This window comes from Argentina silus (genome assembly GCF_951799395.1).
Source record: "Argentina silus genome assembly, chromosome: 11".
Classification (NCBI taxonomy): domain Eukaryota; kingdom Metazoa; phylum Chordata; class Actinopteri; order Argentiniformes; family Argentinidae; genus Argentina; species Argentina silus.
The window spans coordinates 6,813,010-6,833,189 of NC_139665.1; the positions used below are offsets into that span (position 1 = coordinate 6,813,010).

Below are 20,180 nucleotides of genomic sequence, written 5' to 3' on the forward strand. Positions count from 1 at the left end.
CAAGATGTTGGAAACATTCCTTTGAGATTCTGGTCCATGATGACATGATTGCATCACGCAATTCCAGATTTTTCAGGTGCACTTTCAAGCTGTAAATCTCCTGTTCTACCACATCCCGAAGGTGTTTTATTGGATTCAGATCCGGTGACTGGGAAGGCCACTGAAGAACACTGAAGTCATTGTCATGTTCATGAAACCAACTGAGACGACTTTTGCTTTGTGACATGGTGCATTATCATGCTGGTAATAGCCATTAGAAGATGGGTAAACTGTGGTCATGAAGGGATGCACATGGTCAGCACCAATACTCAAATTGGCTGTGGCATTCAAGCGATGATTGATTGGTATTAACAGGCCCAAAGTGTGCCAAGAAAACATTCCCCACACCATGACACCACTCCCACCATGAGAAGGTGTACAGGTGTTCCTTATAAAGTGCCCATGAGTGTATATAAATGTGTCGGGCAGCTAAACGCACCACGGCCCAGAGAGGCTGTTTGTCCTGAGTGATTAATATCATCCTTCTGTTCCTCCTTATCTGGATGGATGTGTGTGTGTGTGTGTGTGTGTGTGTGTATGTATGTGTGTGTATGTGTATGTAAAGGTTGTGATGCTCTGAGAATTCTAGCGGTTTATGTCTCTGCTACATCCAGTTATGCGGCAACCAAGGCTATGATCGATATGTGTGAAATAGACCATCGCTCATAGATATGAAATAGAAAAGACCGCAATTCATACGACACCAAACACACGAACATAGTAAAGACAGAAAGAGGATCTTTTTCAAAAGTTGAACAAATTTATTTTCCAGGATGTTGCATAGTAGACAGTTCATAGAAAAAACACCTTTGTGTGATGGTTGCCTTGGCTCTTCGGACCAATCAGAGGTAAGGAGAGAACACAGACCCCCCTCCCTCTTACAGAGGGTTTAATACTTCATAGGCCACTCAGTAAACAGACAGATATTTGTCAAATATATATATATTAACCGTTCTATTGGTTGGTCTAAGCTAGTCGTTCAACATGTCAGAGCATAGTGCAAAACCTCTAAACGGCTGAACGGGACCAGCCAAAAAAAGAAAATGCAAAAAAATCCCAAAATACCAAATAAAGCGATTTGAGAGTTACATTGAGAGATAGAATAATGAGGAATATAAATTAGAAACATCACAGATAAAAGGGATGACAAGAATGTACCAAAACACACAATGAGGACTTCAACTGGACTGAAATAACGCTGTGTAACACACAGACACACAGCATGCTGGGAAGGTCAAGATAATAATGAAGCTAGTCTGATGTCAACAGGAGTGTATAAATCAATTCAAACATCATTGATGTCAATTCAGATTTAATCACCCGAACTGTCCACATCTGGCCACCAGATGGCGTAACACAAGCTCACAGACCCAGTTTCTGTTGTTGTTGGTAGAAGTCGTCATCATCAGTCCCAAACACTCTTCTGACTGACACCAGATATTCACACTGCTAAAAACAATTGACGAAGTAAAATTACAAAAAGACACAAAACTCTAAAAACAAAACTGCATGAAAAAGAAAAATCAACTCTGAATGAGATCTCTGGTCGGTCTCTGTTGTGGTTTTAGTCAACCTTCCTTCATTGAGCTGGCAACACACGCACACACGTGCGTGTGCGCACACAGACACAGACACACACACACACACACAACCACACACACAACCACACACACGCCCAACCACACACGCCCACCCACAACCACACACACAGCCACACATACTTGAGTCGTTTAGTTCCTGATGCTGAAGGCTTTGGTCTTCTTCAGGCTGAGCATCATGGGAGGTTTGATCTTTGGTTTGTCTACAAGCAGTTGTGCCTCGCTCTCCGGCGTCGGGAACCGGCGACTGTAGATCTCTGGGTACTGCTTCTGGAACTGGACACAACAACATTACACTCATCTACAGTCAGATATCTGGACACAACAATGCTACACAATGGAGGGTGTATGACCGGAGGGAAGAAGGGAGGGATGAAGGGAGGTATGGAGGGTGAAGGTACCAGTTTGAGTTTCTTTCTCCTCTCCCTGGCCGACATGTGGCCGTCTTTAACAATACTCTCCAGCAGCTCAGCGATGGCCGCCTGAGAGACGCTGGTCTTCTGCTGTTCAAACTCCTGGCTGCTGATCTGACGGCAGAACGAGTAGAGGGGCACTGGGACGCCCCCTCCGCACGGGTACGAGATCTACGCAGGAGAGACAACACACACGCCTGGATGGTAAGGTAAACAACAGACACACATCTGGATGAGAAGGTAAACACCACACACACACAGACATAAGGTAAACAACACAGACACATCTGGATGAGAAGGTAAACACCACACACACACACAGACATAAGGTAAACAACACAGACACACATCTGGATGAGAAGGTAAACACCACACACACACACAGACAGATAAGGTAAATAACAACACACACATCTGGATGAAAAGGTAAACACAACACACTGTGTGTGTGTGTTCGTTTTACCAGGACCCTCTTGAGGTAGTCTAGATGGTCGTGGGCAGAGCCTCTGTGTGTGTGTGTGTGTGTGTGTGTGTGTGTATATATATATATATATATATATATATATATATATATATATATATACACACACACACACACACACAAACACACACACGTTGGGGCGTGGTCGTGGTGATAGTGGTGTGTGTGTTTGTATATGTACAGTATACAGATATATTGTACATTTAGATATAGATACAGTGCCTTCTGAAAGTGGCAAATTCTTTTAATTTAATCCATTTTAAATTGAGTCTATAACACAACAAAATGTGGAAAAAGTGAAGGGGTCTGAATACTTTCCGATGGCACTGTATGTTTGTGTGTGTGTGTGTTACCTGGACCCTCCCGAGGTAGTGTAGGTGGTCATGGGCTGAGCCTGTGTGTGTGTGTTACCTGGATCCTCCGGATGTAGTCTAGGTGGTGGTGGGCTGAGCCTGTGTGTGTGTGTATGTTACCTGGACCCTCCTGAGGTAGTCTAGGTGGTGGTGAACGGCGTCCTGCAGGTAGAGGGGGACGTGGAGGACTTGGTGATGGTGGTCCAGCAGGAAGGAGACCAGGCGGGTGGCCAGCAGCTCGTCCAGATCCACTTCCTCCTCACAGCTGAGCACGCAGCGAGAGAACGTGTGTACCATCTAGTATAGATATCGAATGTTGAATTACTCGAGTATAGAATATCGAGCTACTCTAGTATAGAATATAGAGTTACAACATTCTAGATCCAGCAGGATTGAAAACTAAAGACGACCGGACCAAGAACCGAGCCTTGTGGGACATCTTTTGTTATATCCAAAAAAAACAGATTTAACACCATCAGAAGACATACGTTGTTTTCAACCCATCTACATGAAGTCTGATCCTGGCCTATTTCAGACAACCTCTGGATGAGTCGGTAACAGCTTACCGTATCGAAAGCCCTGGAGAAGTCTAGGTGATTTTTTTTTCAGTCAAGGGAACTTAACACATCATCTAAAACAAGCAAAGCAGCTGACATTGTGCAACCTCCAGGCCTAACGGCACCAGGACATTCAAAAAAGGATGGGATGTTTCAGGTTAGGGTTAACCCTAAACCCATTTTCATGTGTATTTCTGGTCAATCCACAATGCATACTGGCTCGAGCTATCATCATTTTGCGTGCAGCTGCTAGTGTTGTCACTATACCAACATTTTGACTGATACTGATACCACCTCAAGTATCACGATTCTGAATCTTAAACGATACCATGGCAACCAAAAGAACATCAGGCAAAGTAAAAGAATATCCTATTTAATAACAGAACATGGAAATTCTTATTTTCATTTCTTTAGCGATCAGACCTGTTCGCTGACCTGTCATGATTTGAACTCCTTGAAGAGGTCGGGATGCCTTCTATCAGAAAAATTCTTGGCTAAATGTGAAATGTACATTTTTGACTGCATGGCCTTTACTTTTACAAATAGGTTTTGTGATTTCCGTCAGCTCGCCGTCATCATTGGGTCTTATAAGCAAAGTAATGCCAGATTTCATTTGTGGCATCCTTTTGATCAACAAGCTGGGGAGGGCCAGCATCGACACTTGCAGCTTCCATCCTTCTCTTTCCTCCTTGTGAACGCCACGTGTGCGATTGTTCAGTGTTGTCTTTCCCAGCCACACGCCCACTACGCATGCAGAGTGCATGCCCCCGCCCCCGTGAGTATATAGACAAATTACATTTATAAGATAATATTCCGCACAGCCCAAAGTAAAATACTGTGCCAGGCAGTTATGTTCAAATAAAAAAAACGGTATCTCTCTCGTGATACTTTTGTAGAGCCAGTACATTGTGCAACACTAGCAGCTGCATCATAGCTCTGGAAGCACAAGGTCTGTGTTTACTTCCTAAAAATATTGTGTTAAAATATGTCAAATGAGATTGTTTGCACTCTGACCCTGCTCTACTCTGCCAGTGATTCCCAGAGAGCAGCACCCGCTAGCTCTCGCGCTGTTCAACAGAAGGACTTTGCGTGGGAGGGAAAGGGGAATCTTGGGAGTTGTAGGAATTGACTAAAATGGGCAATTTGGAACATCAGGACTAATCAGGGCATTTAAAGCAAGATATCTTGACTCAGAGATTGTTTTACAACATGATTTTTTTTTGTGAATGTGTCTACGAATGACAACAATGAAAAATGAATGAAAACAACAAATCCACTGGATTACAGAGTAAAATTCCACTTTAACTACAAGTTGACCAGGTCCTTTAGAAAGGCACAACACACTAGACGGAGGAACAAGCCCACCACCCCACCCATGTTGCTACGTTAACCTGTGTGTTACGATGACCTCACCAGCGTGCGTGTGCCTATGACGTGGTGGAGGCGGGGCATGTCGACGTTCTGACTCATGCGTGACATCATCCTCATGAGCAGCTGCAGCTTCCGGCGGCTGGCGGGGGGGAGGAGCAAACTGCACAGCTGCAACGCCTCGATGGCCACGCGCTCCATCTGAGGCTGAAGGAGACCTGCACACACACACGTCATGAAACATACAAACATCATATGAACACAGACATCATATGAAGACAGACAGACAGACACACACATCATATGAAGACACACACACACATCATATAAAGACAAACAGACAGACACACACACACACACATCACATTATATGAACACACAATCATTTGAACACACATCATATGAAGACAGACAGACTGACAGACAGACAGACACACACATACGTCATATGAACACACGTGAACACACACACCATATGAAGACACACACACCATATGAACACACACACACCATATGAACACATCATATGAACACACACACACATCATATGAACACACACATGATATGAACACACACATCATATGAAGACACACACACACACACACACATCATATGAACACACACACACACCATATGAAGACAGACACACACCATATGAACACACATCATATGAACATACACACACATACAAACATCATATGAACACACACGCGTGCACACACACACACACACATCATATGAAGACACACACACATCATATGAACACACACACACACACACACATATGGGAACACACACACATCATATGAAGACACACACACACCATATGAGCATACACACCATATGAACACACACACACACATCATACGAACACACACACACACACCTAGACACGCACACACAGAAACCAGTGAGGCTAATGAAGAATCAGGTCTCAACTATAACATTAAATCAACATTGTAAACGAACTTTAAAAAAGTTAGTTTCTCACTACAGGCAGGAATGGGGTGTGAGTGAACTTGACATTACTGGTGGAAAAGCAGCTGAAGGATTTGGGATGTCTGCCCCAACATTCCAGCTTCTCTGAGATCAGTTAGTTAGGTGATGTTAGACATGCAGGAGCCCAGACATCACAGCACACAGCATGCAGCATGCAGACAGACAGGTCAGACAGACATACAGGTCAGACAAGACACAGACATGGCCTTACTGTGTTCAGGGCGGCGTGTCCGAGAGGACACAGTGGATTGAAAGAAGGGAGCACTGGAAAGGTCCAAAGAACTCTGGCAGCGTCTGTCAACGGCGGCTCCTAGTGGTAGGAGGTCAGAACTACAGACTCCTGTGAGCAGGTCAGAGCTGCTGGCTCTCACAGCTGGGCCTAAGGGCCGGAGGTCACAGCTGCCTAGGGGCCGGAGGTCACAGCTGCTGGCCCTCAGGCTGATAAGGCCGGGCCTTATCTGTCCATCCGGTCGGACGGTGATCTCGGCCACGGGGGCATTAACGCTGAGGCGGCTGCCGGTCATCTCTCGGTGCCTCAGGACGTCAAGACAGGAACCCAGGGGGCGGGCTCTGTGGCTGACGGACAGCGTCGCCGCAGGGACCAGCGAGAGGCTGCCTCCTTCTGGAACATTCGCACCCGAACAGGACGCTGCAGAGGGAGTCTCCATGGACACAGAGGAGCTGTCGGACTTTGTTGCACTGTGGGATGGGGGGGTGGAGGTGCTGGGCTGGGGCTGGGGGGTGGAGGTGGTGGGTGGGGGGGGGGAGGAGGTGCTGCTGTGACTCCTGAAGGAGGCGAGACTCTCTGTGGACTGGAACAGCTGCTGCTGGGACGTCACGTCACATGACTCATCCAGGATCCTCTCCAGAGAGCAGCTCCGAGGTCGCAACCTCCGGCACGCCACGGCGCCGCTCTGTGATTGGCCCACTCCCAGGAGGGCGTCTCCCTGGCTGGCCCTGCGCGTGGGGGGGGGCCGCACTAGCCACCTCCCCTCCAGCACCTCCCTCATGGGAGACTCCACCTCCTCGTACGCCTCCTTCCGGATCAGACTGAGCAGCAGACACTCGGTGGACTTCAACAGATGGGCGGCGCCAGCGTGGGGGGTCCTGGCCTGGCTCAGGAGGGCAGCCTTGGCGGGCTGGGAGCAGCCGGGCACATCCTCACACTTCCTCTTCCCTCTCTGGGTCTGAGGGGCCGCGACATAGCCACAGAGGACTGGGAGGGGCCGGGTTGGAGAGAAACAAAAACAACAACAACAACAGTCTTGAAGCTGGTAGTGTATCAACAAGCAGGGAGGACAGGCGGGAGAGAGTGGGGGGGGGAGAGCGGGGGGGGGGGGGGGGGGGGCAGGTAACTGGACACACAGCAGTTAGTTCAAACCAGCCACAGCAGAGACAGAGCAGAGTGCAGGAATAACAACTTTGTTAACACTGAATACAAATGCTGCCATTTCATGCTTCTGGGGTCAGGTTTGGTCAAAGGTATTATTGGGTCGGAGTTTAGCTCTGCTTATCAGAGTTACATGTAAGAAAGTCAGTTCACATCCTAAACTAGTCTGAACCAAGAACTATAGTCTGAACGCAGAACAAGAGTCTGAAACCAGGACTTTAGTCTGAACCCAACGACCACGTGTTATTTGTCCTCAACCAAAGTGACCAACCAGAGTGCATCTGATAAGTTTCAGAAGGCAGGAGACAAACGACACTGAGGTGAATCCTGGTTTTATTAACACCTTGGGTTAGGGGGGGGAGAGTGTGTGTGTGTGTGTGTGTGTGTGTGTGTGTGTGTGAGTATAACTGATGGTTCCTCTTCTTCAGGATGTCCAATGACAGCTCTGTCTTCACTCAACAGCTCCCAGAATGCCCTGCACACACACCACCTACCCAGGACGTTGACAAACAGCTCGTAGAACTGGAAGGTGAGAAGAGGCTGAGGGAGGCTGAGGAAGTAGTCAGACACCGACTTAAACACGTCCCTCTCAAAGCCGGGGTAGGACGGCTGGCTGGAGTCACACTTGGGCCCTGTGTGGAGAAACATGACGCACTCGCTTCATTATACTCAAAATGTCTTACTGTGTGTGTGTGGGGGAAGATGGTCTTGTCTTACCCCACCCACACACCCAGGCACTGCCTCCATTCAAACCCTGGACTACATGATCTCATACTCACAGTTGGCCAGACACTTCATAGCAGACAGCACCCAGTGTGGGAGGTCATCTGTGGAGGTAGCAGTTAGCAACATGTTAGCATAATGTCTCCTATAGAACAATAGATAGTCTTCTAATGGCTAGGGTTCCAGCATGATAATGCACCATGTCACAAAGCAAAAGTCATCTCAAACTAGTTTCATGAACATGACAATGAGTTCAGTGTTCTTCAGTGGCCTTCCCAGTCACCGGATCTGAATCCAATAGAACACCTTTGGGATGTGGTAGAACGGGAGATTCACAGCTTGAAAGTGCACCCGAAAAATCTGCAGGAATTGCGTGATGCAATCATGTCATCATGGACCAGAATCTCAAAGGAATGTTTCCAACATCTTGTGGAATCAATGTCACAAAGAATTGAGGCCGTTTTGAGAGCAAAGGGAGGCCCTACCCAGTATTAGTATAGTGTTCCTAATAAAGTGCCTAGTGAGTGTATATATCAATCATGTGTGCTGTAGCCTACTGTACACCATCAGAGAGCAGAAGAGGTGTGTTCAGAGAGGTGTGACACACACACTCACATACACACCTGTCTTGTCCTCCAGAGTGACCACGCCATGCTTGTTGACGTTAGTCATGTTGTAAACAATGTTTTGAGCGTTGATGTGACGCGGGTCCAGAACATCCTCCAGCGCTGTCAGACCCAACGTTCTCTGCAGACTGACACACACAATTAACTATCTGATGATAATTTTTAATGTGAATGTTCAGATATTTAATTAAGTGAGTATAGTGTGAGGGAGTGTGTGTAGATGGTCTTACTGTGCATGCGTGTGTGTGTGGTCTTACTGTGTGAGTGTGATGTCCCTCCAGACCTCCTGCACGTAATCCTCCGTCAGCTCTCTGGGTTGGACCGCCTCCACAGCCGGAGCCAGCTGATTGGCTGATGGGTCCACATTCTCCTGTTGAGGGACAGTCACAGTAAATCACATAGAAGCATCACCTCCCACCCTCCTGTTGAGGGACAGTTACCTAAATCACAGAAGCATCCCCTCCCATCCTCCTTTTGAGGGACAGTTACTGTAAATCATGTAGAAGCATCACCTCCCACCCTCCTGTTGAGGCAAGGTTACTATAAACCACGTAGAAGCAGCACCCCCACCAGACACACCACCAGGGAATGCTTTCTAAAACGTCAACAGTGCTTACAAGAGTCTCCTTGTCAAACTTCTTGGAGCTCCTGAACTTGAAGAAGCCCTCCTTCTCCCTCATGGAGAACGTCTTGTTCATGGAGGACGGAGCGCACCCGGGGAGAGGCTTCAGGGGAGAGGTCGATGCAAACCTGAAACACGGCAGGAGGAATTCTAGTTATTTCACACACAACTAAAACATCACCACTTCCCCAGACGTTGGTATGCGAGTTGGAGACACAGCTTATTTATTTCTTCAGAACCGCGCCACACCTATCCAACTGTTCAGGTGATAAACACCTGAGAGAGAGAGAGTATGTGTGTGTGTGTGTGTGTGTGTGTGTGTGTGTGAGTGAGAGAGAGAGAGAGAGAGACTTCGGCCTAGCTACCTGTAGAGTTGCGCGTTATCCTCCAGCTCCTCCGACCCCCATCGGCCCTTCACGTCCTCGATCACGTGGTTCTTCAGGAACTTTTTCAACAGCTGGAGGGTCTGTTGCCTCGTGACGTCCGGTCCGAAGTTGCTATTGTTCCGGAGGAGCTCGTGCAGCCAGTCGACAGCGGCCGCGCCGGTAAAACAGCTCCCGTGCACTCTGAAATGCTGCCGGTGTTTGCGAAGAGGCATTCCCGCTCGGAAGAGCTTTGTCACTTCATTCCACTGCAGATGCACAAAACACAACACTTAAGCAGTCAGATTTAGCTGTAGGCTTCTGTACAGTAACATGAGAACATGTATTACTTTCTTTATTTAACCTTTATTTTGGCCGGGAGTCCAAGGTCTATTTTACAAGGGAGCACTGCATACACACAGTTTACAACCATACATCATACAAAATGACAACGTTAGAAAACAATCAAGAAAAACAACCACAATTTTTCAACAAATAGGCCCTGAATAAAAATGTTTGATTGCCCGAGCGGCACCACAACAACCAACACATGATGAACAGTGCTGTGGTGGTGGTGTTTGAGGGCTTGAATATCCTGCTGAAATGAAACAATCTAACACGTTAGTCAGCTTGAATACAGTGGAAATGATACTGGTGGTGTGACACCAGAGGACACCAGCAGGCAGCACAACAATAGCAGGACACATGGAATAGCAGCCAAATTAGTTACATGCGACTGTCAAGAAATCATGGGTGTATTTATTGGCCCCATTTGGAGGCTCGTAATAATTGTATGGGATGTAGACAGTGCATATTTGCCTACATTAATTCGTCAGCTAAACCTAAGTGTAAAATAATATAAAATGAATACGAGCTACCAAATGGAGCTAGGTATAAACAACAGACAATTCGTTATTTTTAAGATCTAGCAAACAGGCAAGGCAACTCAACGTGCAACATATTCTGGCAGTATAAAACTGAGTTTAGGTAGTTCGTAATGTCCTATTTTAGCTGGGACAGCGAACGTTACACTGACCTGGCTCCGAAAATTAGCATCGTCTTACTTACCAGTTTTGTCGCCCTGTAAGGTCCCGGAGTGACGATATGAGAACTCATTGTATTAAATCTAGAAATAACTCTAATCAACGTGCAATACCCCGGTGTTACTTGTACCAAATCGACCCATCAAAACACAAATAATCGCTGTCGTTGTTTGATAGCTGTCGTCGCCTCACCACACTGCATTCCGAAGGTTCCACGGTTCAAAATTACGAGCCCCGTTCCGCCGGCAACCGATTGGACGACGTTATTGTCATGTGACTATCCATGAGCTTGGAGGACCAATGAAACTACGGCAAGGAGGCCGGCTACGAGTTACATTGACTTGAGTTCAACATATCCGATATCAACATCCCCCGTCTCATCTGAATTCGATGACAGAATGTGCATCAAGTTTGTGCATAAATAATGTGCATTATAAATGAACAAACAATTGTATAACAGTCCCTGATATTCACTCTGAAACACTGCGTACATTAATAAGCTATTACATCAAGGATACAAGGGAATTCATTACACTAAAAACAACAACAACAACAACATTAAATTGTTAAAGACAACAACCATTTACAAGATGGATATGTATCTGTGACTATAGTTTGTAGGGTTTATGTAATCTACTGTATGAGATACATTCTTGCAAATGTAATTCATGTAAATGTTATGATTGTAATTGGTCCTGGGGAACATTGAGTTAAATAGGCAGTAGTCCAGCTGCTGCAGCATGCAGTACAGTGCCCCCTTGTGTTACATCTCCATGGTGCAGCTACTCTCTCCTTACTACTGTATTGACTGGAGAGTTACTCTCTCAATACTCATATAATTAACGGTCCACCATTTTATTTAAAAGCACCACCACCTCCCTCCTCGGAGGAGAGTGTGGATGAAAATAATCCTTTCTTCCGAATACATTCGGTTGGGTATCGAACTCCAAAATTCAGTGAATGAAGACGTATACAAATCAAATACAATTATTAATAATAAGTTTTAATACAAGCTTGCAGGAGGTACAATAGTGTCTCTCTCTAAGAGATAACCAGAGTAGTCAAAGAACAAAGAAATTGGCGCAGTACTTATAGGAGAGAAAGCTTCCTATACATTCCATACCATAGCATGGCCAGGCCATATACAGTATACAGTTAGGTCTATATATATTTGGACTCTGACACAATTTTTGTTATTTTAGCTGTTCAAGTTACAGTTATATATGAATATGGGCTTAAAGTGCAGACTCTCAGCTTTAATTTGAGGGTATTCACATCCAAATTGGAGGAAGGGTTTAAGAATTACAGCTCTTTTATATGTAGACCCCTCTTTTTCAAGGGACCATAAGTAATTGGACAATTGACTCAAAAGCTGTTTCATGGACATGTGTGGGGTATTCCTTTGTTATTTCTTTATCAATTAAGCAGGTAAAATTTACTCAATTTACTCATCTTCTAATGGCTACTTCCAGCATGATAATGCACCATGTCACAAAGCAAAAGTCGTCTCAAACTGCTTTCATGAACATGACAATGAGTTCAGTGTTCTTCAGTGGCCTTCGCAGTCACCGGATCTGAATCCAATAGAACACCTTTGGGATGTGGTAGAACGGGAGATTCACAGCTTGAAAGTGCACCTGAAAAATCTGCAGGAATTGCGTGATACAAACATGTCATCATGGACCAGAATTTCAAAGGAATGTTTCCAACATCTTGTGGAATCAATGTCACAAATAATTGAGGCTGAGAGCAAAGGGAGGCCCTACCCAGTATTAGTATAGTGTTTTTAATAAAGTGCTTGGTGAGTATAGATTTCTGTTTGCTGTCTGGCTCCTCTGTGCTGGTTGTTGACTTGGTGGTGTGGTAATGATAGTGTTTTGTATTCAGAGCACCAACCAAGAGGGTCTGTCAGTCCCGCTCTACTGTATGACCCTGTTGTGTCAACATCAGCTGAGACATCGAGCCCATCCTCCATTTCTGCCTCCACCAGCCTCCCCTGGTACACATGCTGTTGTTTATTTGTTTTTTAATCAACCAAGCACCTGAATTTATCAAGATGGAAACTTAGAAAATTGTTGTTGTAAAAAATGCATTAATCTTCAACTCCCAGCTCATCCATAACTCATATTTACCAATAATTTGATGTAACTGAGATGGAAATTGCAACCATACTGTATACAATCAACATTCAATCAACCCTTTACTACCTTATATTAATCAGTGTATAACGGTGGAGGCTGGTGGCTACCTCCACTAGCCTCAACTGGTGTATAATCATGTGGCCAATTGGAGTGAATTCCAGCATACAACGTTGGTCTTACAATTCCCCTTAGCCCAAACACCCAGAAACACCTTCTCATATTCAATAGTTTTTTGGAACATAAATATGGATCTTTGTTTTATTTCTTACTTTCCCAGTGGTAGGCAATGGTTGCACTGGTCTCCCATGGTTGTAGTGGAGGCTGATAGAGGTCGAAATTCTGAAGACGGGCTTATTGTAATGCATGGAATGGAATGAGGAATGGTATCAAATATACATGTTTGATACCATTCCTCATTCCATTCCATGCATTACAATGAGCCCGTCCTCCGATTTCTACCTCCACCAGCCTCCCCTGGTGTCAGTGTTCTTGGAACAAGCTTCCCACTGCTGTCAGGACTGCAGTCACTACCTATCTTCCACCAAAGACTGAAGAACCATCTCTTCAGGCTACATCTTGACTGTCCCTTCTAAAGACCTCTTCATCCCCTCTACCCCCCTGTAAAGTTTCTCTCTAAAAAAAAAAAAAAAGTAATTCTTCATTCTTCTAGTATTGTGACTGGCAATGGCTCCTGGTCCTAGCATAGATTAGTTTTTCTCTTGTATAGATGATTCACTTACTTAGCCAAATGTACTTGCTGTAAGTCTGCTAAATGTCTAAAATGTAAATGTAAATGTAAATGTAAATGGGACAGTGTGTTCCTTCCCTGTCCTCAGTCTGCTGACTCCAGTGCAATTATAAGGCTGCAGTTGCACTTTATGAACAGCAGGTAGCAACACTATGCTGCAAACACATTTTACTCTGAAGGCTGTCATCCCACTGTCTGATGAGTGTTGGTGAAGCAGTAGACCAGGGGAGGCTAGTGGAGGTAGAAATCGGAGGACGGCCTCATTGTAATGCATGGAACGGAATGAAGAATGGTATTGATACCATTCCTCATTCCGTTCCATGCATTACCATGAGTCCATGTTTGATACCAGTCTTCATTCCATTCCATGCATTACAATGAGCCTGTCCTCCGATTTCTACCTCCACCAGCCTCCCCTGGTAGTCACATACTGAAGACAAATGCAAAGTTCCGTCCCCATCTCCCAGCTTATACCCAACGCATAAGTAAGCATATACACATGCACACAACACATTCCTTTGTGTAAACACTCATATATGCACACACACACACACACACACACACACACACACACACACACACATATCGCTAAGCCCAGTCAAACACTCACACATGCTCTCCTCCTCTCTCTCACTCCCTCTCTCTCTCTAACAGATGGGACCAGGGTCCTGCCAGATCCCAGTCCAACAGTCTGATCTCTGAGAGAGAGGAGGAAGGAGGGATGGTGTCTGAGGATGACACACAGAAGGCCCAGAAGACCCCAGACACATTAACACACCCACAGAGCGAGGTAGATGTGGGGAGAGAGAGATACAGGGAGAGAGAAAGAGAGAGGGAAAGGAATAGAGCGAGAGAGACAGAGAGAGAGAGAGAGAGAGAGAGAGAGAGAGAGAAAGAGAAAGCGTCTGATCTCTGCTCATTTTCTGGTTTAGTGTGTGGCTAATGGCTTTGAAATGACAACCTCGTTGACATATTCATGACACATTTATCTGCTGCAGTTAGCTATGCAGATCAATGGGAGAGGAGGGACAATTTATATGCTAATATGTTCTAGTTATGTGTAGAATGTTCTGGTGCAATATGAATGTTTGAAGAGCACTTCTGTGAGGCTTTGCTGTACCTAAAAAGCCCAAAACGATAATAATTATGCACCGGCTGTCAACGTGCATTAGCCATAAATGAGAGAATCCATCTAAATGAATGCAAAAAGGTTGCAGCATGAAATTATGAGAACAAGAAAAAGGTAGACTTTATGGCAACTTTGATTGAGATGTAGATATTGTTCTGAAGACTGGTAGAGCATTCATTTTTGTCGTAAAAAAATACTCAATTTGTCATTTTGGCTGTATTTCCACTATGAAATAAAACGTAACATTATGTTCATATTAGTCATGTGAATTGTATTTTCCTAATTGAATTCTCTATTCATTTGAATTGAAGGAGATTGAATAGGGAGATTGAAATAGGGAGGTTGGTCCTCCTTTATCAGCCAGAGATATCGTCATTACCCTTTTTTTTCCCAATGTCTTTATGGCCAGTTTGTCCCTTCTGCCCTGGCACCCATTGAAATGGACTTTGGGAATTTCACCCTTGTGAATAAGATGTTTTTGTTATAAGTTCCAAAAGCGTTTAGTCAAGTAATACGTTTATTGTCCAAGCAAAATAGCATTATACGGCACACAGACTATACCGGGTAATGAAAGACAGTTCAAATACAACTACATGTCTCACTGTGAGTAACATCCAATTGAATGTAAGGATCAGGTATAAAGACGTGAGGAGAGGAGGAGATTGCATGAGAGCATTTACAGGGTTAGTGGAAGGATTGTGAAGGTAATCATCACATTGAATCAGATTGGACTCTCTATCTCAATCTCTATCTCAATCTCTCTCTCTTTCTCTCTCTCTCTCTCTCTTACAGTGAGCCTCCCCTCCTCTCCTCTTCTCCTCATGGGAGAAATCCGCTTAAGATATCCTCTGGCAGAGAGAATGAGAGAATGAGAGAACGTGTGGTGTGTGTGTGTGTGTGTGTGTGTGTGTGTGTGTGTGCGTGTGTGTGTGTGCGTGTGTGCGTGTGTGCGTGTGTGCGTGCGTGCGTGTGTGTGTGTGTTTGTGTGTGTGTGTGTGTGTGTGTGTGTGTCTGTCTGTTTGTCTGTCTGTCTGTCTGTCTGTCGTGTGTGCGTGCGTGCGTGCGTGCGTGCGTGCGTGCGTGCGTGCGTTTGGGGGGATTGTGAGCATGCCATGGGACAGCTGTGTGAGTTGGAGAGAGAGACGCAATTAACCAGTAATGAGTGTCTGAAACACGTGTCCAACATCTGGAGACGTTGGCCCTCACACAGCTACTCCATCTGAGGAGCTCGCTCTCTCTCTCTCTCTCTCTCTCTCTCTCTCTCTCTCTCTCTCTCTCTCTCTCTCTCTCTCTCTCTCTCCCTCTCTCTGCATCTCTGACGAAGCCTCCTGCACCCTGCAAGAACCAGATGGTGGGAGTGAGAGAGAGATCAGGGAGCAAGACTGACAGAGACCTCACATGATGGGCTTGAGGGAGAGACAGAGAGAGGGTAAGAGAGAAAGAGGGTAAGAGAGAGAGTGGAAGAGAGAGGGAGAGAGAGAGAGAGAGAGGGACAGGAGAAGAGAGAGGGAGAGACAGAGAGAGGGTAAGAGAGAAAGAGGGTAAGAGAGAGAGAGTGGAAGAGAGAGGGAGAGAGAGAGAGAGAGAGGGATAGGGGAAGAGAGATGGAGAGACAGAGAGAGGGACAAAACAGTCAACCTCAAGCTCTCATCCATTGCAAAGTCTCTCCATATCGGGTTCCATATTTTATATTATTCCCATAAAGCTATTTCATTAAGAAGGTCTCAGTGTAAAGCAGACATTTTGTTGGCATGTGTTCTATATTACAGTCAGTCTCTGTTCACTCCAGTAAGCCCAGCTAACCAGGCACAAACACAGATGACGAGGAGAGCAAATGAGGCCAATGGAGCTAACGTAGCGTATCCCAATTAAACAGCAGCAGGAGCTGGGTTCTGATGATGCTACGTGCTGCAGGGGAGGCTGGCAGAAGTAGAAATTGGAGGACGAGCCCATTGTCATTTATGGAATGGAATGGGTGTATTTTATACCATTCCTCATTCCATTCCATGCATTACAATGAGCCTGTCCTCTGTCAAAATACTACATGGTTAAACATGAATAAATACTACATGGCTCAAATCATGATTTGATTCTCTGAGGGGGGAGGGGGAAGGGGGAGGGGGAGGGTTGAATGGGTTCACTGAGGCTTAGTTCAAATACGCAACGTTACACAAATCTAAATTTAGAATCCAAGCCTGCCACTTAACAGATGAAATGAATGAAGCTTGCTCCGCCATGCAGATCAAACAAGGAGGAGAAAATGAACAAGATACGGATGTGTTCAGATGCTGTATATTGGCTCTGGCTATAGAACAGGGTTTACAAGTAGTCTTTCTCTGTGTGGATTCTTGAGAATAATATTTCAATGCTGTTTTCTAAATGTTGAGTCTATTAGCTCTACAAAGAGGATAATGTACCACAAGGGAGGCTGGTGGAGGTAGAAATCATGTTGTTTGATACCATTCCACATTCCATTCCATGCATGACAATGAGCCCATATCCATATCTATATCCATATAAGATATCCTGACCTCCCCTGCACCCAACTGCTATCAGAGTCTCTCTCCACTAATCCAAAGCACTGATTATCTTCAGGGCTCTGTCCACTGCAGCTGGGACATAGTAACCACTCGGGAGGCCTCTCCCCCCCCCCACACCCCCCCACACACACACCCCCCCCCCCCCCCCCCCCTCCTCTACAGCCCAGGGCAGACAGGGACCCCCACCACGCAGAGAGAACATCTGAGTTTCCTCAACGGCCAGAGCCTCCAAGAGAGCAGTTGACTCCACGCCTGGCATCAGAGATCCAGAGGAGAAGGAGAAGGAGCAGCGCTGCCGACCCAGGCTGCAGCTGATGCCCGCCCACGCAGGGCAGACACACACACACACACACACACACACACACAGAAACAAACACACACGCAGATCCTCACCTGCAGAGAATCAAATAGAGGAAAAGGCATGCATATACTGTACTCTTGTACTCTGATGCAAATATAGATGCACTGTACATACAAACATATGTAGAAACAGACGCCTGCACGCACCACCCACTCACACACGCATGCACACACACACACACATGCACACACACACACACACACGCACTCACACATGCACGCAGACACACGCACACACACATGCACACATGCACACACACACACACACACACACACACACACGCATGTAAAGACTTAATAAACAGTATGTAGACATGCACATGCACTCAAGCATATACCTGTACATAAAACACCCCCACACACACACACACATTATCACACATGAGAGAGCATCACCTCACCCACCCTGCAGGGGGACTAGCCCTCACCACAGTACTCCAGCACCGGTTTCCATAGCAACAGCCAATCCAGTACAGATGGGGGGAGGGGGGAGGAGGGGAGGGAGGGAGGGAGGGAGGAGGGAGTCTGTCATCCTTAAAGCCGGTCTGGCAGTGGAATTCCAGGAGAGGGCTGGGGGGGAGAAAAGGAGGAAGAGATGAAAGGAAATAAGCACAGAGATGGAGAGAGAGAAGTGTTTCAGGGGTGGTGATCAGAAAGCGTAGGTAAAACCTGGAGAAAAAGGGAAAGGAGGGATGAAAGGATGGGGGTAGAAGAGTAAAAGGTGACTGCATGAGGTAACATGCTTGAGGATAAAGCAGATCTTTTCTCCCTCCTGATGATTCCCAGTCAACTCTCTCCACATGCATCTGTACAGCAGAAGAGACTAGTGGAGGCTGGTGGAGGCTAGTGGAGGCTGGTGGAGGTACACATCGCACGGGTTCATTGTAATGCATGGAATGGAATCAGGAATGGTATCAAACACACATTTGCCTCCACCAGCCTCCCCTGATACACACAGAGAAACACACACACACACACACACACACACACACACACATACGCATGCACACACACAGAAACACACACACACACACACACACACACACAGAGAAACACACACGCACGCACTCGCACACATATGATAATGAACAAACTATTCAGTTATATTAGCATTATAACATTACATATACAGTATATATACATATATATATATAAGGGCCATGTACATACACAGCTGTACATCAGAGGGCTTTACTGCAGACCTAAAACAAAAAGCTGGGCCTCTCTTTGAAGGGAGGGGGATAGAAGCTCGATGCTGCGTTGAAACAGTATGCCGGCAAAGTCTTGGGGCTTGAGTTGTGACAGCTGACCCAGCTTGAACCCCTGCCCCCCCACCTCTCCCTGCCACCACCACCACCCCCCCCCCCCACCCTCCGGTGAGAAAATAATGCCATTCACACAGGAGTCTCCCAACATGCTGTTGCAGGCTGGTTGTCAGGGAGACAGAGAAGTCCTAAGAGGAGAGAGTACTGTAGTCCATCTTTCAGCTGTCAGGATGGTTATTAAAAAGAGAGAGGGAGAGGTGGGGGGAGAAAGAGAGAGGGAGTGGGGGGGGGGAGAGAAAACCCCCATGGGGGGGGTGAGGAGTCATAGGAGATGGTGGTAAAGTGAGAAAGAAGAACTAAAAAAAGAGGGTGGCTATTGGAAGTAAGAAGGACACCACAAGACAGAACAGAGAGAAGAGTTGGGGTTAAAGACTGTAGATGGTACAGGGAGAGAGAAGAGTAGTGGAGGGTGGTGAGGAGAAGGCGGGGGGGGGGGCAGTGAGAATGCCTCACATCTGTTTTCCGTCAGACAGCCGTAATGAAGGAGGGACCTCTCACCCTGCTGTAGCTGGGGGACCACAGGGACATGCTCAAGGATACTCATGCTCCAAACTCTCAAACATACTGTCTCTGTTTCTCTCTGTTTCTCTCTCTCTCTCTCTCTCTCTCTCTGTCTCTCTCTGTCTCTCTGTCTCTCTGTTTCTCTCTCTCTCTCTGTCTCTCTGTCTCTCTCTCTCTCTCTCTCTCTCTGTCTCTCTCTGTCTCTCTGTCTCTCTGTGTGTGTCTCTCTCTCTCTCTGTCTCTCTCTGTCTCTCTGTCTCTCTGTCTCTCTCTCTCTCTCTCTGTCTCTCTGTCTCTCTCTCCGTCTCTTTCTCTCTGTGTCCGTCTCTTGCTCTTGCTCACTCTCATAAATTAGATAAATGCACCAGTTTTCTCAGAGGGACACACATACACACACACATCCATCCACACACACACACACACACACACACACACACACACACACACACACACACACACACACACACAACACACACACACACACACACACACACACACACACACACTCACTTCACACTCACCCCTCCTCACAGTAAGACATAACCTTGGGTTACACATGTGACCCTGGTTCTTTGAAGGAGCTAAGGGAGACCCCTCACTCTGCGTTCCTATTGGCTAAAGTCACTACTGTTGTATTTTGACTAACAGCAAACTAAATGTACTGTATTGTGTAATCTCACACCAGCTAACACACCAAGGCCTCTACAGTGGAATGGCTAACATGGTTAAATTATATGGTGGTATCTAACATGGATCTATAATTGCTATAGTGGTATCTCACGTGACTCTATAAATTCTATCCGTCTTAATCCATACCTGGGTGGTGGCATGTTGGTACTGACTGGATAGGTCGCATTGCATC

The 20,180-nt window shown here is 46.1% G+C and overlaps 1 protein-coding gene across 1 annotated transcript; it reads right to left on the reverse strand.

Moving 5' to 3' along the window:
• Positions 1 to 1,769: 1,769 nt before the first annotated feature.
• On the reverse strand, positions 1,770 to 10,737 carry depdc1a (DEP domain containing 1a; the record flags this gene model as incomplete). Its single annotated transcript, XM_083680560.1, has 13 exons — positions 10,600 to 10,737; positions 9,535 to 9,800; positions 9,165 to 9,297; positions 8,805 to 8,917; positions 8,545 to 8,675; positions 7,978 to 8,025; positions 7,693 to 7,830; positions 6,593 to 7,024; positions 6,020 to 6,457; positions 4,855 to 5,027; positions 3,005 to 3,181; positions 2,039 to 2,221; positions 1,770 to 1,913 (listed from the first exon to the last, which is right to left on the reverse strand). Exons 1-13 carry the CDS (start codon positions 10,645 to 10,647, stop codon positions 1,770 to 1,772), a joined length of 2,424 nt encoding a protein of 807 aa, XP_083536686.1. The 5' UTR covers positions 10,648 to 10,737.
• Positions 10,738 to 20,180: the final 9,443 nt, after the last annotated feature.